The sequence below is a fragment of the Phalacrocorax carbo genome, chromosome 11, assembly GCF_963921805.1.
Source record: "Phalacrocorax carbo chromosome 11, bPhaCar2.1, whole genome shotgun sequence".
Classification (NCBI taxonomy): domain Eukaryota; kingdom Metazoa; phylum Chordata; class Aves; order Suliformes; family Phalacrocoracidae; genus Phalacrocorax; species Phalacrocorax carbo.
The window spans coordinates 1,789,583-1,810,049 of NC_087523.1; the positions used below are offsets into that span (position 1 = coordinate 1,789,583).

General features: G+C 58.7%; 1 protein-coding gene across 1 annotated transcript in view; it reads right to left on the reverse strand.

Moving 5' to 3' along the window:
• EFNB1 (ephrin B1) overlaps positions 1-20,467 on the reverse strand; it is a 53,803-nt gene that overhangs the window by 13,693 nt on the left and 19,643 nt on the right. The window contains exon 2 of the mRNA XM_064462796.1: positions 8,803-9,080. Within this exon, the coding sequence (XP_064318866.1) occupies positions 8,803-9,080 (278 nt within the window). The remainder of the gene's footprint in view (positions 1-8,802; positions 9,081-20,467) is intronic.

A 20,467-nucleotide genomic window follows, 5' to 3' on the forward strand; every position in this document is an offset into this window, starting at 1 on the left:
TCTCTTCAGTTAGGTAGCAAAACATCTGCGACTCTGAGAAATCTGTTGCGAAGGGGATGGAGAGGGCCTCGCCGGGGGACAGTGCCACCCCCCCGCCGGCGAGGCCGATGCCATCGCCGGCTCCCCCTCGCACGCGCGATGCTGCACGGAGGGATGCGGGGACACGGAGCCTGCGCTGCCCGCCGAGACTGGCTCAGCTTGGGCTACGCCATCGCTGCCCGAGTGTTGGGCTGGAGGCGGCTCGGAGGAAAATCAAAGTTATCAAGGAGCTGAGAGGCTGATTCATGTGCAAATCTGCTGCTGGGAGAGCGTGGGGAGCGAGGAGGTGCAGGGCAGCGGGGAGGGACAGGAGCTCGGGGTGCGTTGTGGGACAGCGGGGAAGAAACCCCACTGTAATTAAAGGCAAACTTTGCATGAGGATCAGGAATCTGCTGGCAGTGGGGAAGTTTATATTGGTGCAACTCCTGGCCCAGAGCTGCAGGTAACCCCACAGCCGGGACAGGAGTCAGCTCCACTTCCACGGGGCGAGCAGTCGCTGCTGCCGGGCACCCACCGGCGCTGCACCCACGCAGGGACGGGAGCCTGGCCCGGAGCAGGATCGCCCGTGGCTCACAGCAGTTCATCCCACGCCAGCCGGAGCAGGAGCCTGCTGATGCCTCTGTGCAGCAGCACCCACGGCTCCCAAGGGAGCAAGCGCGGCAGCACCTGTGCTGCCCCAGCAAGAAGCCACTGGCTGCAGGGCCGACACGTGGCCCTCGGGTCCCGGCAGGACGCCAGGGAGGTGGTCTCAGCCCTCTGCTCCCAGAGGACACCAGCACACGGACCTAATGGTCTCCAGCAACACCCCAAGTTACAGGATTTGGAGTTTTCCCATAAAAGCTAAGTAAGCCCCTGACTATCCAGATGAGGACTTGCCCACTTGCTGAGTGAAGGATGGAGGAAAGGGCCGCTCTGCCCCCAAATCAGGGCCGACCCCCATTGCAGAGGGGCGAGCAGCCGACCCCGCTGCTCCCCACCATCCCACCGCGGCCGGCTCTCAATTAGCTGTGTTAACACCCGCTCCGCGCTGCCAGGCGGGATCAAAGAGCACAGTCATTACACAGCAGCAGCAGCAAAATCATCAGTCCTAGGGCAAAGAAACTTCAAATGGAGAGTAAAACCAATTCTCCCCAGAAAAGCAAGCTTTTAAAGGTGCCACACGCAACTTGGGCAGCCCTCCCCAGCACAGCCAGCCTGCTCGAGAGGCGTTCAAGACACAGACCATTAGAAATGAAAGAGATGGGAAAGGGCTGTGCGTCGCAGTTCATTAACGCCAAACCTGCCTGCACCCTGCACACCTCACGGTCCGAGCGCGGCGGTGCTTTTCGGGACCCCCAGCGTGCCCTCGGTCCGACAGCCAGCGCTCGCCACCACGCACCCCAAGCGATCACCCGGCAGCCCGGCTTGCAGCCGAAGCTACAAAACGCAACCTTTCACACCAGGTCCGAGCTGCGGCGGTACCCGCAAGCCTCCTCCCGGCGCCCTGGCAGCAAGAAAGGGCCAGAGGTAGGCAGAGTGCAATGGGATCCCAGGGGAAAAGCCAGGGAGAGCGTCTCGATGAAGAAGGGATTATCTAAAAAAACATGCCAAGGAAGTAGTTGCCTGCATTTTTCTGCTGCACGCCCTTCCCAGCCGCTCCTGTGCGCTGGGAATTTTTCCATGTCTTCATCAAGCTGAAGGCTTCTGCTGCCTTTCAAGTCTCTTACTGAAAGTCTAGTCTGAAGTTTTAATCTCTGCCAGTGTTACGGAGGAAGCCCTTGGAGGTCACCAACACCGAAGGTCAGGGTCCACCACGCTGCAGGAGGTTCCCGGGGGTCCACGTACCCACCTGCTGCAGGGAGCAGGGGCTGGAAGGAGAGGAAGAGGAACGGGGCAGAGGCATGGCCACGGCGTGCACCATGAAACCCAAGGGACTGCTTTAGCGCTGGCCCTCCACCACGGCTACAAAGGGAGCGCTTTTGGGGGGACAGGCAGAGTCGCGCTGCCCCGGCAGCGCCAAGGGGTGCAGAGCAGGATCAGGCAGGCGACGCATGGGTGCCAGCTGCATGTCACCTCCTTGCTGCCAGTGCCCAGGCTGCACACCACCTCTGTTTTCAGGAGCACCAAGGAGTTAAGTATGTTTTCTTTTCAGCTAAAGGGGCATGTCGGTGTTAAAGAGATGCTCTTGGAAAGCGTTCCTCCTAGGGAAGAGCATCCTCGGATGCAGGCAGCCTGACTCCCTGGGCAGACACAACCTGGCGGGGAGAGCCCGTGGCTGTGCAAGAGCTGCAGGCAGCTGCCCGCGGGGTGCAGGCAGGGCCCGGGCTGCCCAGCAGCCAGAGAGTTAAGTGGGCACCGGCACCCCTGGCCAGGGTCTTTGTTGCAGGCAGGGTCCCCCCCTCTCCCCGGCCCAGGAGCAGATCAAAGCGCTGGGTATTTACCTCCTGGCTGGGTGCGGGACACTGGCCCTTTCTGATAGGGCTTTTCATCCCTATTAGGGCCGTGAAAGGCTGAGCTATGAGATCAGCTGCCAGGGGCTGTCCGGGGACAGCACTGAGCCGAAAAGGTCAGGAGGGAGGAGGAGAAGAGAAAAGAGGCAGAGGCTTAAGGGACAGGGCTCAACAAAATCGCATTTACTGTGGTCACGGTCTTCAGACAAGCCTCCAAGACAAGGAACCGCGTGTTGTCTAAGGGCCATTATTTGGGTTTGACATGTCCAGCGCCCAGGCTTTGAAGTTGGGAGTGGGACACCGTTAGAGACCCGCTTGTCTCCGGCGCAAGCCCGCCGGCTCCCACGCAGCATCTCCCGTGGGGAGAGGGTCTCGTCCACCCTCTGCCACCAGCTCCCAGCGGGATGGGGATGGAGGAGAGCCAGCCTTCAAAACCAGGTGGTTATCCCACCAGGCCGGCTTTGCTTCGCCCAGGCTTTCCGCATCGCCGCAGGTATGTCGCAAGCTGGTGGGACGAGGACAGCGCCGGCCCATTTGGGTGAAGAATGAGGAAGCCTGTTAATTGGGTTTTTATCAGCAGAAGTTCATAGCTCTCATCACGGCATCAAACGGCACTTTTGCTTTCAACTCATCTCCACCAAACAAGTTGTGGGACGGAAGATGAGGAGCACATGAAAGTGGCCACATTCAAATGCAATCAGCAAAGAAAGCCAGCAAAGAGCTGGCAGGCTGACAAACTGCCCGGGGGGCTGCGCCCGGCCCCCCCCTCCCGGCACGGCACCCATCAGGGATGGGCAGCCAGCACGGCACTCGCCGGCGCAGAAGGAACCAGGGAGGAAATGATTAAATACCAGGGCTGCAGAAAGGAGCTCTACAGACGCTCTCACACATGCTGGCACGGGCTAAAGGCTTCCCAAACCAACGGCAGCTATTTCGGAAGCTGGAGGAGCCCAGCCAGAACAGCAAGTATGGCAACGTGTCCCAGTAAAAAGAAGGAAGGGTGATTCTGGCAGCTGGCAGCTTATAAGTGACCCCCTTCTCCATGCTGAAGCACAAGCTATGGAGAAATGCTGATGCAGAAAGGCCCGGGGACGAAGCCCACGTGGCAGAGGCAGCAATGGTTTACAACAAATAATTCTTGCCAGGTTAAGTCTAATTGCATCTAAAAACAGAAATGCAAGACAAGGGGTTTAAAGAAACACTCAGGGTAATATATCTGGTCTCGCTGAATCCTGCTGCCAAAAAGCATTAGATTGGATTATGAACATTATTACATCAAAAATGGATTGAAGGGCTTAAAGACTAACAATAAACAGCAAACGTATTAGATTTATGGGGCAAACGTCTACCGGGGCCTTGCTTTTCCTTTAGTGTTTTCATCAAACAAGGTCTCCTTGCCTTAAAGAGGCTCACAGGGGAGGTGGGACACTGCGGCCGTGCCCAGGGACTTGGCAGAGGGATGGGCAAGAGATCCCACCTGGAGAAACACCACAGCGCCGGGCAGACAAGGCGCTGCCCATCACATCTGCAAACAGCTGCCTGGAGAGCATCGAAAGGCCGAGCGAGGCTTTGCTTGGGGGTTCTTCACTCTCCCGCACCCCATCAAACATGTGGGACCACCACCACCACCGCAGCCGAGGATGAAGCAAGCGCTAGGCTGAAGAACACGTCACCCAGCGGCTCCCCGCCAGCGCACGGCGGCACCGGCAGCAGGCAGGGCGCTGCTGGGCCCCGTCCAGAGCTCCTGCGTGGCGGGGAGCCGCGCTGGGAGCTCCTCCTCACGCTGCCCCGCTGCCAGGACATCGGGATTAATGCATCTCTATCTAGGCACCTCATTACCAGAGATAGTAAAGCTGGAGCAAGTTCAAAGAGTAGCAGCAAACGCAATTAAGAGCTGGAGTGAGTTAGGAGGGAAGGGGGAGAGAGCCAAACCTGCAGGGCTGGCTAAGCCATGGGAGGGCCAGAGCTGCCCACGAGCATCCCAGGAGCGCAGGCACCAGGGACGGGGAGGTCCCGTTTGAGTGGGACACAGACAGCCGAGGAAGCAGAGAAAAATCATCAGAAATCAGTAAAAACCAAGGCTGAGGAGATACGTTGGTAGAGGCAGGCTCACAGACCCACAGGCATGAAGCAGGACGCCCACCTCTGGGACAGCACAAAAGAGTCTTCAGTCTTCATCCTCTCCTATCGCCTTTTGCTCCTTCTAGCTCAAAAAGCAATCGGGCGCATTATTTTTTAGCACTCAGACACATTCCTCCCTCCTGTTTCAGCCATTCACAAGCAACCAGCGTCTCCACCAGCTCGGCAGGGATGACGGGAGGAGTAACCACACGCTGGCTGATGAGCCAGAAGCACCTTCTGCCTTGATGAGGATGGTGTGAATGATCCAAACCTCACTGCTGGTCTGGGGAACGGCGGCAGCACTCGCATCCACACACAGGTCTGCAAGTACAAGCTACCCTGGGGTCCCCACTGACCTTTCCAGCAGCCTGCTGCCATGGCTTTGTGCTTGGCCAAGGAACGCCTAAAAGGACTTTCTTTTGGGGCAAAAAGCAGGAATTCACTCCTGTTGGACCTCACCTTCCTACCTCCCACGCAGCACAGCAGGAGGAACCACCCAGGAGAGCCACCACCACGCGCTTCCCTCCGTCTGCCCGCGGCGTACGATGCTTTTGCAGGGAGGGGTCAGGATGCCAGGGACAGGAGCCTCCCACCCAGACACCAAGGGCAAGGCAGGGAGGCAGCCACAAGAGACCGAGGCCAGAACAAACCACGGCCTGCTCTGAACCCAAAGTCCGTCACGGAGCAAAATACCCAATTCCCAAATTCCCAGCTGCCCTGCCCTCTCATGGCGGTGTCCCGGGGACGGCACCCAGAGCCCCACGTCCTCCCCCACGTCTCTGTCCACAGCGTGGACCTGCGGGCAGGAGCTGCCACGTTTTGTTCTTTATGAAAAGGCTTAGGAAGAGGCATCGGCCCTGGGAGAAAAGATGCTTTTAACGAAAGCCTGGGGCTGGCGTGGAGGGGCTCGGTGCAAGGCTTCGGAGAGGATGGGGAGAGGTTATGTTTGCTTTCAAAAGCCTTTTTCATTGCTAAGCCGAGGGCTGGGGCCGTGTCCCTCCATGATAAAAGTGGCCCTAAACAAGGCTTGGCATATCCAAGGCGAGGGTGAGGAGGGGGGGAGCAGTCCTGAATGTGGAGGGACCCTGGGAAGCCCCCCTGACTCCGGCGGGGAGGTTTTCCAGCCGCCGGGGGAAGGTGGGGGCCAAGCGGCACACGTCCCGCTGCTGCCCCGCGCCCCTCTGCTTCAGCATCGCTTCCCCCGGCTTAGGGCCGCTGGCAAGTGAAAAGGAAGAAAAAAACCCTTTTGTGTGTCAAGGCAAAGCTTGGGGAGAGGGAGGGGCAGGAGGGAAAAAAAGGGAAAATAGGGAAAAAAAAAAAAAAAGACAACACGTGGGTGGTCTGCTCGGGAGACTTTTGACTTTGTTTTTTTGGCTATTTTATTTCTTGGCAGAAAGAGCTCCTGGGGCTGCTCGGCAGAGGGTACAGCCAGATCACAGGAGCATCCTCGGCCCACCCAGGGGCCAAAGTTCAGCTGGCAGCGGCCGCTCGCTCCCAGCGCCGAGGGGGCTCGCTTCAAAGCGCAGAGGAGTCAAGAGAAATTAAAGTCAGAAACGGTCCAAGGAGGGGGCAGAGAGCACTGCTGGCCCCCTGAGGAGAGACGGGGGACCCCACAGGGATGCTCTGAGCACCCCGCTCACCGCATTCCTATTCCAGCCCTATACAGGCTCCGAGATGCTGCAATGGGAGGCTGGGATCAGAAAATAGAGGTTAAATAGGATTTTATGGCAGCCTCTTGGGAGTTCTCCCTGCCTTGGGATGAAAGCAGGATCGCATTACAAATATAGAAGAAACATCTAGATATGGGAGAAGATCCACATTGCTGGGAGCAGAATCACAGAGAAAAAGATTGGGCAAAAATGCAATGAGTTTAAAAGCCTCAGCCAAACCTCCGATGGGATGCACAGCCGGGATTTTGCAAGCAGCTTGCAAAATCCCGGCTGCGTATCCTGTCGGAGCTGCAGCGAGCCGGAGCGACGGTGACCCAGGTGTGTTGGCAGCGTTGGAGGGGAGCTGGCACTGGCTCAAAGCCATGGGGGCCCTTGGGGAGCCGCGTTTGTACTCGGCAGCACACTGTCGGCCGCTTGTGAAAACGCCACCAAAAGCTACGGGCGGTTGATTTAACTTAAGCAAGAGCTTTCGTGTGAAATGCAAAGCAGCTCCTTAAAACTTGTGCAATTCAGAGCCTGGTAAATCCTCTGCCCGCACCTTCCTGCCAGACTGCGTTGCAATGCAAGGGACCCCTGCGTTTCTCCTCCCCAGCGGTGCGTTGGGCTCCTGAGCTCATTCCAGGGAACGTATCTGTCTTTGGGGGCTATTTGCAGCCTGAGGGTCCCAGGGGATGTAGCAGCAGGGTGCAAGGCAGGACCCCGTTTCCAGCCCTCGTTAGCTTGGCAACCGTGCTGCTGCTTGCACTTGACCCCCGAGCACAGAGGAGCCGCTGACCGAGTGCTTCAAGATGTTTGCCCGACATACAAAAGGCAGGCTCGCGGCTGTGCGTTTAGCCCCTCTCCCCCCTCTTTGCTCACTGCAGGGAAAGCTTACTGTTGAATTAAGCCTTGTATCAGCTGAGGGACAGCAAAAGAATTGACCTTTCGGGGTCCCAGAGCCACCAGGCTGGTGCCAGCCCTGGTTACTCGTGGTAAGGGAGACGGGAGCCTGCAGGGGACCTGTGCCAGAGCTTTTGGCATCCCCAGCCCATCCCCAGGGCACCTGGGCTTTCAGCCAGAGTCGCCTGCACCCCTGACGGCTGCAAAGCTGGTGACCCCACCAAGTGAAACCAGGCAGATGGTCCCAGAACTGGCCAGTGAGGGTGACAGAGCCTCGAGAGAGAGAGACCGGCCCCGTCAAAGGGTGACTCAGGCCCACGCAGCCCGCGGTCTCTGCTGGCACCGCCGCCGTGCCGGGCAGGCTGAGTGGGTTGTTGCGCCAAGTCCTCCCAACCATCAACCCCCCTACAGCCACGCTGTGCCAGGCACAGGTGACCAGAAACCCACGCAAGCCCCTTTGCTACCACCCTGTGCTCAGGTGCAGGATGCAACGGTGGGCTCGGGGCTGACCTGCCTGTTTTCTCAGCACCAGGTTTAATCAAACTATTCTGCAGCAAAACTACAGCCAGCTCCAGCCCCAGGTAGGGCTGTCGCTGGGGAAATCCAGGCTGGCAGCATCGCCACGGCACCGTGCTACGACACAACACCTCTTGCCCCCAGCTGCCTGCAACGTCCTCGCCTCCCCCTCTGAGGACAAAGATTTCAGGCTAAAAATACATTGTTTACCAGCTGGAAAGCACCAGCTCCCACGGCTCGGCGCTCGCCTCCTATGCGAGTGGCTGACCTCTGCACGGGGCCGCTCGCCGGCAAGCCCACGGCACGTGACGGCGAGGGGAGAGACGAGCCCCGTGGCCACCGTGCCCTTTGCCAGCTGCTCCACCGCGGGTTCGCACGTGATGCACCGAACCAGGCAGAAACAGCAAGGTCGAGGAGAAGCCGAGCAGGGTAGGAGCGAGCCGGCAGGCATCGCCAAGCCCAGCTGCTGAGGGAGGGCCAAGCTCCCTGGAGCCCTCCCTCCATCCGTGCTGGGGCCAGCACAGGCACACATCCCCATGCAATGCTCCCCTGCACGCAGGGACCACAGGCTCTGAGAAAATTCAGCCCTCCTCCCCTCCATAAAACCATGCTATGCTGAGAAACAAGGTGACCAAGCCAGTATACAGAATTCTACAGCCATTTAGACCACAGCAAGCACTGGACACCACCGGCGGCTTCCCGCTGCCAGGGCTGCTCTTGGAGGCAGCATCCGGGGAGGAGGAAGAGCATCTCCTCGGTCACCATTCCTCCCGATCCTGACTGCACCACAGGGAGCTCCCCAGAGCAAAGCCCTACAAGAAATGCCCTGCAACATCTCCAGCCTCAGACGCAGACGGCAGCAAAATTAAGCTCTGGGTGTGATGGTGCTTCAGACACACGCCGCCCTTCCGTGCCAGGGCTGACCCCGGCCGTGGGCACAAGGCACAGCGCAGCAGCCAGAGTCAGGCCGCTGACCCGCTCGGCCGGTGACACATTCCTCTCCCTTCTCCCATCCAGCAGGAAATATTTTCCATACGTGTCAGCTCTTTGCGCGGGCCAGGCTGCGAACAAGCGCCCGGCGACACTCTCCAGGCCCCTGCGGCCCCCCCGAGCCGGGCACAGCGGCGAGGAAGAGGAGGGCGACTCACATGTGATGAAGTAATCCTGCTGCCGCTTGAACTCCAAGCCCATGTAGTTGGGGCTGAACTCCTGAAACTTGATGGTGAAGCGGATCTCCTGCTCGGGCCGGTTACACGTCACCAGCACATTGGGGTCCATGACGGTGCTGCAGGCATCTGCCTGGTCCTTCTTCACCAGGTACAGCTTGTAGTACTCGTAAGGCTTGGACGGCTCTGCCTTGGGGCAGATAATGTCTAGTTTATCCCCAATCTCCGGGTAGATGATGAGCCCCTTCCCAGTCATGAACCTGGAAGAGAGGAGGGCGAGAGGTTAGCCACACGCTCGAGTGCAGGCAGCGGGGGCCGCGTCAGCCCGTCCCGCCCCGTGCAGAGCCCCGCTTTCACACTATTTATTTTGTGCTTAAACTCGGCTGCTTTCTTGCCACAAGATGAGTTTTGACACCAAAATGAAGTTCTCCTCTTCCTTCACCACCACTGCACGTGCACGGAGCCGCTGCAAGCTCCCACCAACAACATCAGGGGCTCGCTTGGTCCAGTCCCGCTCCCCAGCCCTCCTGCCACGACGAGGGTGAGCGCCCTTCCCAAACCCAAGCCTGGCACCCAAAAGGGAATGGGGTCCTCCCACAAAGGGCTGCGGAGCAGGCGGGCTGGAGGCTGGAGACGCCGTGGCTCTGCCCGACAGCCAGGCAAGGAGGTTCCTGCAGGGACAGGCGATAATTAAACATGGGGAGAAGTCCTGACAACGGGGTGCAGGGAGGGAACCCTTCCACGCCCTGGCTCCCCAAGGAATTCCTGTCCTTAAATGGAAAGGAGGGAAGCATCCTGCAGGACAACTTCTACTACGCCAGGCTCAACAGCGTGCCCAGGAGCGTGGGAGGACCGGATGGAGAGGAGCAAGGAGGGAGGAAAGCTATTTGGGGCTGGAAGGCAGGGCATTGCGAAGGGAAGGAAGGCAATATGCTGATAATTAGCATTCCGATTTCATTATTGTGGAGCAACACACTGATTTTTTTCTTTTTTTTTTTTTTCTTCCAGTGTGAAGTAGAGGATTAGGGCAACAAGGAGGGAAGCAGCAGAACATCTACTTTGATGTAGGCAACGTAACACGTTCTTGATGGAAGATAAGGTGGGAATGGATGTTCCTGCAAAGTTATCTCTGCTGCAGCTGCCTCGTGTAATTTGGGCATGGCAAAACCCGAAGCGTGTGCTTCGGCAGGCTGCACGTCCCTTCCGCGCCCGGGCACGGCCGGTCCCTGCCCCATCCCACCCCAGCAGTCGGACGGGGCCACGAGGACACCTTCTCCCCCCAGCCAGCTGCACCGGCTGAGGCTGCAGGCACCACGGAAGGAAGATCAAACACAAGACCAACCTGCTCCGTGGCTCTGGTACAAGTCGTAGCAAGAAGCCACGGAGCTGAAACCAGTGCCCGAGCAGGGCAGGCTCCAGGCCTCTGGCTGCAGGAGCCCCAGCAGACCTGCACGCCAACCGACCGGGCTGGGAGGAGGCAGGTGGAGCCCGAGCCCACGCACACCCCGATGCCCTTGGCAAAGGCTCCGAGCTCAGTGCCAGCTGTAGCAGCGGGACGGATGGCCAGGACAGACAGACAGCCATCAGCTGCACCTCTCCACCAGCCCCGGTGCCCGCCCTTGCCCAGCCCCAGGAGAGGAGGCAAGACACACGGACAGCGGGTACAGTCGCCTTCGCCCACGCTGGTCCGAACACGGGAGTTGAATGCGGGTGGGTTGCCTGCCCCGTCCTCCCTGCCGGGCGGCAGCTCTGCCTCCAGCAGCCACCCAAGCTTGCAGGGAGCGACTGAGTTTTGTAAAAGTCATGACTTCTGGAAGAAGGCAATGCAGCAGCCGAAAGGGTGGGAAATTTAACCCCTAAATGGCCTGTGCAGGACGCAGCAAGTGATGGGTGGCAGCACACCCGCACCGCGCCGCTGCAGAGCCCGGCTCCATCCCCGGCGCTGCCGGCAGGTGAGCCGCGCTTTGCCTGAACGCTACCAACTAGGTCAGCTGGCCCCTGGCCAACACGCCGGTTCCAAAGCCTTTGGAGCGATAAAGGCTTCCCCCACCCACGGCCGGAGCCCTGACGCAATGCCGGGAGCCTGCCGTGCAGCAGGAGATGCAAAGGAGCCCCTGCCCCTCCCTCCCCTCGCTCACCCTCCCCACCCCGCGCCAGGCCGCAGACATGCAGCGCAAGTGAACACTTGCACGCTCGCTCACGGGTTCCCACCCCGAGAGGCAGCTGGATCCCACACTCGTTTCTCCACGACTGGGCTGAGTCAGAGGCTTTCTGGCACAGAACTCCCAAGTGACTCAAATTCCCTCCTCCAGCCTCTGCCAGCTCCCTCCTGCCCAGAAGATGCCAAACAGGAAGCCACAAACAAGTCAAGCAGATGCCTTGCAACGCCCCAGCGGGACGAGAAGGCTCCTATCCACCCCCCATCTCCATACCAGGAGGCCCTATCACACCTCCCTGGCCAAAGCCTCGGCCAACACCTGCGAACCGACCGGTCCACGCGACACCAGCCTGTGCTGACGGCACGGCCGCCTGGGATCGGGGCGAGCTGATTTTTAAGCAGGGGAGCGGCCATAAAGCAATCAAGGGAGCTGAGAACGTCCCAGCACCACATCCTGCTGGCACTTCTTCATCCTAGAAAATTCAGAAAGGAGGACTATGTTTGTTTTATTTGTTTTACGGATAAAATTATGAGCTACACGAACATCGAGCAAGAGAGCCACCGGCCAGAGCAGGCTTCACTGCATGCAGAGGCAGAGCTGTGCGCGGGGCTTTTGGGGGTGCTCCCTCCGGCTGCTGCTCCCTGCCAGCCGCATTCCTGCCTGCACACACACGTTTTACCCTTTGTCCTCCAATTTCCCTGATTTTTTCTCCTCCACTTCCCCCTTAGTGTCCTCCCTCTCTTCCCTAAAAGCAGGGCTGTTTCCCAGCCGAGAGGCCAGGCAGCACGAGCGGTGACGAGGAACCCCTGAAGTGTAACACCTCTCCCACTGCTCTTTGAGCTCTTAACCGCACGCTGAGATTTTTTTTTCCCCAAAAATATGTTGTTTTGTCACAAGCAATGGCTTGTGACGGCCAACTGACAACCGTCCCCATCACAAGAGGAGCCAGTTCTCCAGAAAATTCTCTTTTAAAATACAGACGGTGAAATGCAACATTTGTCACAAGAACAGCAGATTAAAAACATGCCCAAAAATTGTCACAAGTTGCCCATACGCAGTATTATGGCAAGTTCTGGTTATGAGGAAGTCCTTCAGAAGGACTGTTGAAGGCAAAAAAGAATTACACTCTTGACTTGTCTTTACAAGGACACATCTTCAAATTTATCCTAACGGGGAAGAATGAACAGATCTCCTTTTAAATTAATAGAGAAATTCATCGTGCCCTCAGAGCACGTACTGATTCCTCCCTACATTACAGTTTGATTTCCCTGTTCTAAGGTGGGGAGGCAAAGAAAGAAACGTAAAAATTCAACTCAACCTTAATGCTGAAACTAAGACTGACACCTGCATAATAACGTGCTCTGGGAACGGCCCCAGACACGCACTCTATTAGGCAGCTCGAATTTGGGTGCAGCAGAGCAGCAGGGCACCAAGGACAACCGCTGCTCAAAGCCACAACCTCCCCAAGCCCCCGTTTCCGACCCCGCTCCTGGGGAGCCCTGCCCACGGGCTGCCCCAGCAAGCCCCCGCCCAGCACGCCCCTTGCAATGGGAAGGAGACAGACCCACCAGCACTGCCCCGCCGGCGGGTGCCCGGCGCTTTTGGGGCTAATCCTGCACAGCACTCGCTGGAGCCGTGCCGTGGAAGCCCGTCAGGAGGCACCTGGCACCCCAACCACCCATGGCACCCGTTGGGGTCCCCCCACGCACACACCTTCCCCCCTGAACCACCACCCTCCACCTCTCCCACCACTCGGGAGGACAGTGGCTCTGGTTTTATTTATTTAGCATCTACCACCAGTTAGCAGCTCACAGATAACATCTCAGCATCCTTTCTCCCGGTGTCAAAGGTGGTGGGAAAGATTAACTACAGCCATTAAAGTTTAAAAAACAAATTGTTTGCTGGTGCTGCAAGCTGCACCCGGCTGAGCAGAGCGTGCCAGGCGGGGAGCGCTGGCCTCCACTCCGGTTAGCGGCAGCTTCATCACTTAAAAGCCCCTCAAGGTGATTTTTGGGTGGCACCTGCGGCTGCCCACCCGCAGAGCCATGCCGGCCGCCGAGGAGCATCCCAGCCAGGCATCCCTGCCGCCGCACCCCTGGCCCCCAGCTCCTGGCCCCTCTGGCCAGCAGCTCCCGGCCCCGCAGGTTCCTTGGGAGCGATCAGGTGGCAGCGTCCAATTTCCTCATTGTTTCGGGAGGTGTTTTCTGATGGGAAAGGTGAAAAGGGTATTTGTGAGCCTTGTAAACCGATTCCTCCGAGTTGGGTAAACAAGGGGAGCTCTGTTGGCAGCGGGATGCCGGGATGCGGGAGCAGAGAGATGGGATTTAAGAGCAGCCTCTTGTCTGCCCTGAGCTTTTGGGGGGCCGCTGGCGGGGACCCCCAACCCCCTGCAGACTGGGAAGGCCCCTCCCCACCAGGACAGAGGGCTCAGGCCTCCAAAAAAAGCTCCAGTGGGACTTGATGGAGTGACCTGGGGGCTACAAGTGGGACCTGCTGGAAGGAGCATAGGCTTGGCCAGTGCCTGGTGTCAGAGGCAGCCACCCTGGGTGCACCGAGGTGATTTGCTGGGGGAGGAGGAGGAATGGGGTGATAGGAGACGATAATCCCTTGAAATACGCAGTGGGGCTGGCTGGGGTCCAGGGCTGAGCTAGGCAGGAGCTGAAGCCGCACCGCCGCGTTCCCCCGGTGAGCACAGGCTGGCCCCACAGCGCCGGCTGCCCCTTCGGTCCAACCCCGACACGGCTGGGTCCGCGCACCGAGGATGAGCAGGACCCCTGGTGCAACCACAGGCAGAGAGACGCTGTCCTTCCACCGGCAACCCCGAAGCTCACACCTCAGCTTCGAGGAGCAGCCGCCGCGTGGGAGGGTGGTGGGGCTCCCAGCAAACCGCCTGCCAGATCAGAAGCCCACGGCTTCCTGGGCTGTCCCGTGGGACGCCAGCCGTGCCAAGGAGCTCCGGCAGCAGTGGCGTTCCTGCAACCGGCAGACCCCAATGGGCATTGCGCAGGGATGACCTGCTCCATCCCAGCGCCGCTGAAGGCTCAACAAGCCCAGGAACACAGGGTAAGATGGAAAACCGTGCCAGTGTGGCCGGAGCAAGCTCAGGACTCATGTTGCGTATGACACCTCCCACCTCCACACACGGGTACCCACCACGCAGGCTCCTCTCCTCCCCACGGGCACGCACGGACTGCCAGACCGGGTCACGGTTAAATGTGGACGAGCTAACACGTTCACCGCAATAGCTGCAAACACAAGCGGCCTGCAGGTAGGGTATCCGGCACCTTTACAAACATGGTAGCAGTCCTTCAGCTCTTCCTTAAGGACAACAGGAGTGATAAACTCATTGAAAATATAATTTTTTAAAAGAATAGGTTGACACGCTTTCCAACAACCTCTCTCCCCCCAAGCCCAGGCACTCCGTGCACCATGTAAACCACGAAATCTTTGGGGCAGCATAAGCTTTCTCCATATCCACGAAACACGATGCATCTCACCTTATTTCAGGCTTTGCAGAAAACAGAACAACACTTAACAGCAATATCCTCCTTGGAGAAGATGCTCTAAAGCATTAATGCTGACATACATACAAGATGACATATGCTAAATGCTGTTTTCTTCAAAGAAATCCAAAAATAACTGGATCTTACATGGAGGACATCTCCTTCTGGCAGTGAAGGCTGCAGGAAGGCTGCCGATGCCCGGCAGAGCGAGGCGCATACAGCATTTTCTAGCTGTGTGTTCTCCCGGTGCCTGGGCAGCTGAAGGCCACGCTGGCACAGCTCTCCGTACCAACACGGCACACGGGCCCTTCCAGCAGGACCACAGCTCCCAGGAGCCACCGCAGCTCACACCAGCGGGGACCCACCTCAAAAAAGGGACGGGAAATGGCTCTGCAAGCTAAAGAGATCCAGTAAAAAAGCCAAAATTCTGTGTACAAACTGGGTGTGTTCTCCTGGAAAACACTGTGAAACCTCCAAGAGCCTCACCGATGCCCAGCTGCACACAAAATTAAATGCCTGCCTCTCTCTGCCTCATTCTTACTGGCTTTTCCGGGACACACCAGCTGCCCAGGCACAGGGGACTCACTCTGTCCAGGACGCTCAACCACTGGCTAAAAGAAATCAGTCCTGTCCCTGCCGGAGGAGTCCTCCAGACCCCCCGATGCCACAGAGCCAGCTCATGCTCCAGCCATCAGAGGGTGCCTCCAGAGCTCGCGCTCCGGCCGTCGCTCCGAAGCTCCTCCAGCAATGCCCAGCCACCTCCGTGTTTGCCAAAACCCGTAGTTTCACCAAGCAAGAGACATCAAGGGGTCGGCAGCAAATACTGGGACCGTCACAGTGGTACCTTCACAGCTCCGCTGCCGTGGCTGAAGTCAGAGAGCACCGTCAGAACAAACCGCACAGGGACAACCGCACGGTCCCCCGTGCATCCGATACCCCGTTTCGTGGGGACGAGGCAGACTTCGCGGCGATACCGCAGGCAGGGCTGGGCTGCCCGCAGACACGGGGGTCCCCGGCCAAGCCCACGGGATGCCGCAGCCCACCACCCAACTCACTTCGCCTCTCGTGCGCCGAGGACAATTAACACACAGGAATTACGTACTTAACCCAACGCCCACCTCATCCCAGTACACCATCCCAGTACACCAGCAGCATCCGCAGCCCTTTCCCGGAGCAGTGCCGGCACGCGAAGACACAGGACCCTTTCTCCTTTTCAGCTCCTGTTAAGTTCTTGGGAACAAAGGTATCCCGTGGAAGGAAGTTAATTACAACTTGAATAAAAAGGTTCTCTGCTCTCCTCTGCCTCCCATCTGTATCTGTCGCCTTCCAGCTTGTTCAGTCGAGTTATCCGTCACCACGAGAGAGGGTAAAGAGGAGCACGCGAATCCCCTCACTTTTAGATCCCACTTCTTTTATGTGCTCTTCTATTATTAGTCTCCTTTAAAAAGAGCCTTCCATCTTCTTTTTCCCCCTGCTAATCTATGTATGACGATTTTCATTGCCCTTCTGCAGACCTCTTCTATTTCTGCTGCATCCTTCTGGAGCCGAGGTGGTCAGGACAGAACCCGGCCATTTCAGGTAACTCTGAGAACAGCCTCATATTTCCTTCACTCCTTTGGCTGCTCAAAGAGATATTTTTCAGCTGTTCACAGCAGCACCTTCCAGCCCCCCCAGCTCCTCGCTGTCCCCAGGCAGGGGGAGCCACCTCTGCTGAGCCCCCGCAGCTGCCCCACGGGGCCGTCCCATCCCGTCCCCCTCCCAGGCGCACTCTAAGGCCCTTTTTCCACATCTCGGGTTTAATGAGGCCCATTCAACCCTGCCAAAGACAAAAGGCCCTTCTCGTTTCCAAACGGATTTACACGACGCATCAGTGAGGCATAAACGGGTCGCCATGGCAACCCGCACCCCGACCCACCCCGCCCCCCCCGCAGGGGGATGCCATTTTCTAACACCAAGGCTCCCCAAAACCTCCCTGTTGCTTTACTATCAGCTGTAAGGCTCAGTACAGGCTGGTAAAAGCACTCACCCCACCCAAAAGTGCCCCCCCCCCGCCACTTGCCAGGGATGCCATTTTTTGAGATGAAGTTAAGAGATGGATGAGCCAGTGTGTCCCCCCCGGCACAGGCACCCCGGTAAGCTCTGCACCGTGACCGACTCCAGGTCACGGTCAAGCTGGGGTTCAAATTAAGCAGAAGGCAAGGAAATAGCAGCTGCAGGGGGGAAATGAAACCAAAATAGCCCTCTCTGCCCAGAAAGAGGCATGATGCTCAAGATGGTGGAGGCAAGTCCATGCTCAAGCGCCAGCCTCAGCCCTGACTCGGCTCCCAGCATCTCTCCGCAGGGAAGCCGGTGGCTTTGGTGAGGCCAGGAGGACACTCCAAGGCTCCACACAGACGTTTAGTAACCACGAGCCTCACGCTCAGCTCTCCGTACCGTAACTCCCCCGACCAGCCTCAATCACTGAAGGCCATGTGAGCATCTTCTCTTACCCAGCGTGGAGCTGCCTGCCCCGGCTGGGAAACAGGATAGATCCCATCACGCCTCTTTGAGCGTTGTTCAGAAGTTGCCCAGTCACTGCTGTAGCTCTAAAGACCAAGCCCTTACAAAATGCAAAGGGGGACAGCCCAATTGTACCCGATTAGCAAATGGAGAAAGACCAGAGAGAACCTATTTTACCATGAACACACAACCGTGGTGTCTTTCTCCAACGGGAAGCTAGGAGGAGGACCAAGGTTCCCAGATCTGCAGCTTGGAGAAGGGTCTGGTCTCCAGCACAGACCTCTTCCCCTAGGGGAGAAGGAATCTAGAGCAAAACCAAGCAAGGGCTGACTCAGAATTTCACCTGCTACGACCACCCAACATGTTTCCACTAGTGGAGGTGCTCTTCAGCCAAAAAAGCCACCCACCAAGCCCCAGTGCAGTCCTTCGGGACGGATTCTGCTTTTACCGTCCCTGCACCAGATGCCGCAGCAGATGTCCACGTGAGGGACAACTAGCAGAGGTCACCAAGGAAAAAGGACGATCCCCACCAGCCTGCTCTGCCCTCTGTGCCGGCTTTCCTGCTGCCAAGCTCAGAAGTCTGCTCTCAAGTGCATTTAAACCAGGCAGTTCCAGCAGTGGTTACACCCAGGTTATCACCAACCAAGAAGAAACCGAGCAGAGGAGGGCTCCAGCCATCAAGGATGCTGCAGAGAACGGGTCAGCAGCCAGACTTCGGGAAAGGAGGGATGGGTGTCGCGGAGTGCCGGCCACACCTCGGCGCCCACGGCCGGCGGCTGCCACCGCAGCCGGCGACGTCCCCGGCCCCGCGGCCGCCAGCAGCCAGGATGGCCCCGGTGACTCAGAGCCCTCCTGCGCCGCGGCAGGGCTGTGGGAAGGGCTTTCTCCTCGAGCCGTCCGTGTAATTAGAGCGTGGCAAAGGTACGCGCCGCCGGAGAGCATCCGAGCCCCAGACTTGCCAACAGCCCCAAAGAGGTCGGCCGCCGGAGAACCCAGGGCGCTGCTGACCGGGGGGTGGGCACCCAAGCACCCAGCTAGGCTGGGACCCTGGGGGGAAAGCTCTGCCGTCCCCTCCCAGTCGTGGCCCATTGGCCACCCACAAACATCCAGCAGAGGTTGGGTGGCCTCGGGCTTCATCCCACAGAGGCCAGAGGGTGCACCAGCGATAGCAGAGCCACTGCCCTCGAGCCACCCAGTGCACCCCGCTCGCACTTGCTACACCTCCCTTGCTCAGGATGGGGATCTCGGGGCTTTAATCTCCCCACAGCACCCTGCCCGGGTGCTCGCTGCTTCCCCTGCAGCTGGAGAAGGTGTACACGGCCAGTGGGGGACAATGGGGGACCCCCAGCCCAGCGCCACCACCGCGCCGGGGCCGAGCGCTGCCAAAGGGAAGCACCCGCCAAAAGATGAATGTTTTTCGGTGAAGGCTTGGCCAGGACGCCTCCCAGTGCTCATCCAGCCCTTAAGGGGATGGCTGCTGACCACCCCAGTGCACCGAGGGGGAGGAAGAGGAGGAGGAAGGCTCATAGCCCTTGCAGGGGCCAGGCGCTGACGCAAACAGCCACGTGCTGCTCCACCTTCCCACCTCCGTGCAGCACCCTGTGCGTTCAGATGTTGCACCCGAAGCACGTAAACAAATGATATTAATCCAAAGCCTGCGAGGGGAGGGGGATAAAAGAAAATTAAAAAGAGCTGGTAATTGAGGGAGTTTGGAGGAGATTTAATTGGGGCCAGACCACTGGCGCAGGCTGCTGCTGCCACCTGCAGCGCTCTCCGCAGCCGGTGGCGTGTGGCTCCGGGGTCCCCAGGCTCCCACCAGCAGCGGCCCGGGGTGCAGACGCCATTCGGGCAGAATAAGGAGCATTGGGGGTCCCCCGGGCTCACCCCTCACCCACCCCTGCACACTCATTATTTTTCAGCACAAGAAGCAACTCCACCAGCGATGGACCCAAGGGGTTGGCCAAAAAAATAAAGGGAAAAAGCGCACTGTATTTCTCTCCCTCAAGTAATATCGTCCCGCACCTCCCCTCGGAGAAATAAAGACAAGCCGAGTTATCTAATTAATGCTGTCAAGAAGCGGGGAGGCTGGGGGCCGGGGGGGGGGCTGCCAGTGGCCCACAAAGGCAGCGTGGGGAGCGGTCTCCCCGCCGCCGCCGCCGGCATCTCCCATCAATGGGGCCCCACGCTGGGAGTGAGGTAAGAGGGGATTCAAAGGGGGGTTTGTCAGGGGTTTTGTTTTTGAAAACGGGGGAGGGGAAGGGGACAGGGCTTGACAAGAGCTGACAGACAACTGAACAAAACCATAAGGGCCATGAATGGCAACACGGCTCTTTAATTGGCGTAGGAATGGAGAGAGAAGTGAGACAATGAGGCGCGGGCAGCAGTGGCGGGGGCCGAGGCGCGGGCAGCGAGCGCTCACCTTCCGCCTGCCCGCACCCCGGCTCCCTGTCCAGAGGTTGGCAGCTGGATGCTGCAAAGCTGGATGCTGCAGCCGCCACCACCGTCCCAAAAAAAAATTACCCCCCAAAAACCCCCAAGGAAACAGGAGAGCAGTAAGGAGCGGAGCCCGGCACTCCAGCAGGCATTGCAAAAGCCAGACGGCACCAGAAGCGGCACAAACCCAAACCCCGAGTGCTGGATGCTGCAGATATTAAACGATCTGACGGAAGCGGATCAGGTTCCCCGCTCGGCCCCCGTGTGTTTTTCGGCTTTGCTTCGGTTTGGACGCTCGTGCCCTGGCTGCAGCCCCACTCATCCGGAGGACGAGGGGCCAGGGGGGAGAGAGAGGGAGAGGCAGGTTAAAAGGGAACAAGGTTGGATCAGCGGGGTTCCCACTCCTTCCCTGACCCCTCCGAAATAAGACAGAGGAGATTTCATCTCCCTGTTCCAAAGCAAAGAATTACTTTGGCAGGGGCCGCAGCGGCGGCTGGGCGCCCACTTGGAAGGGAAAGCGGCAGCGGCAGGAATATGCCCAAGGAACCCAAGAGCAAGACCTCCCCGCCAAGCCCGGCTAATTGTCATGCAGATTAATCCCCCGCCGGACAGAAAGGAGGCAAATCGAAGCCCTCCACAACGCGGGACTGGGGACGCAGGGGAAGGCGGGCGGGGGGTGCTCAGCCCACCAGACCTGACACCAACCCCGGCGTTTTCTGAAGACGCTCCCCCCCCCCCTTCCCACCTCTCACATTTCCAACTCGCTTGGAAAAAATGAACTGAAAGCAAACAGCCAAGAGATGAAGTTACAGCCTGCGGTTAGACCCTGGGCGAGAGGAAGCCCCTTCCTCCCTGCGCCTCATCCCTGCACGCCAGGACCTGACACCCCAGCTAACCCTGCGCCCCCACAAACCCATTTTTCAGCTGGGAGCCCCAAAACCAGCCACCTCCCCAGGCTTGGGTCCCCACAGGACAGGGGAGGGGTGCGCTCCCGCACCCTGACCCGGCCAACACCAAGTGCTGCAAGTTGTTGCTGCTGCACCCCCAGGGGTA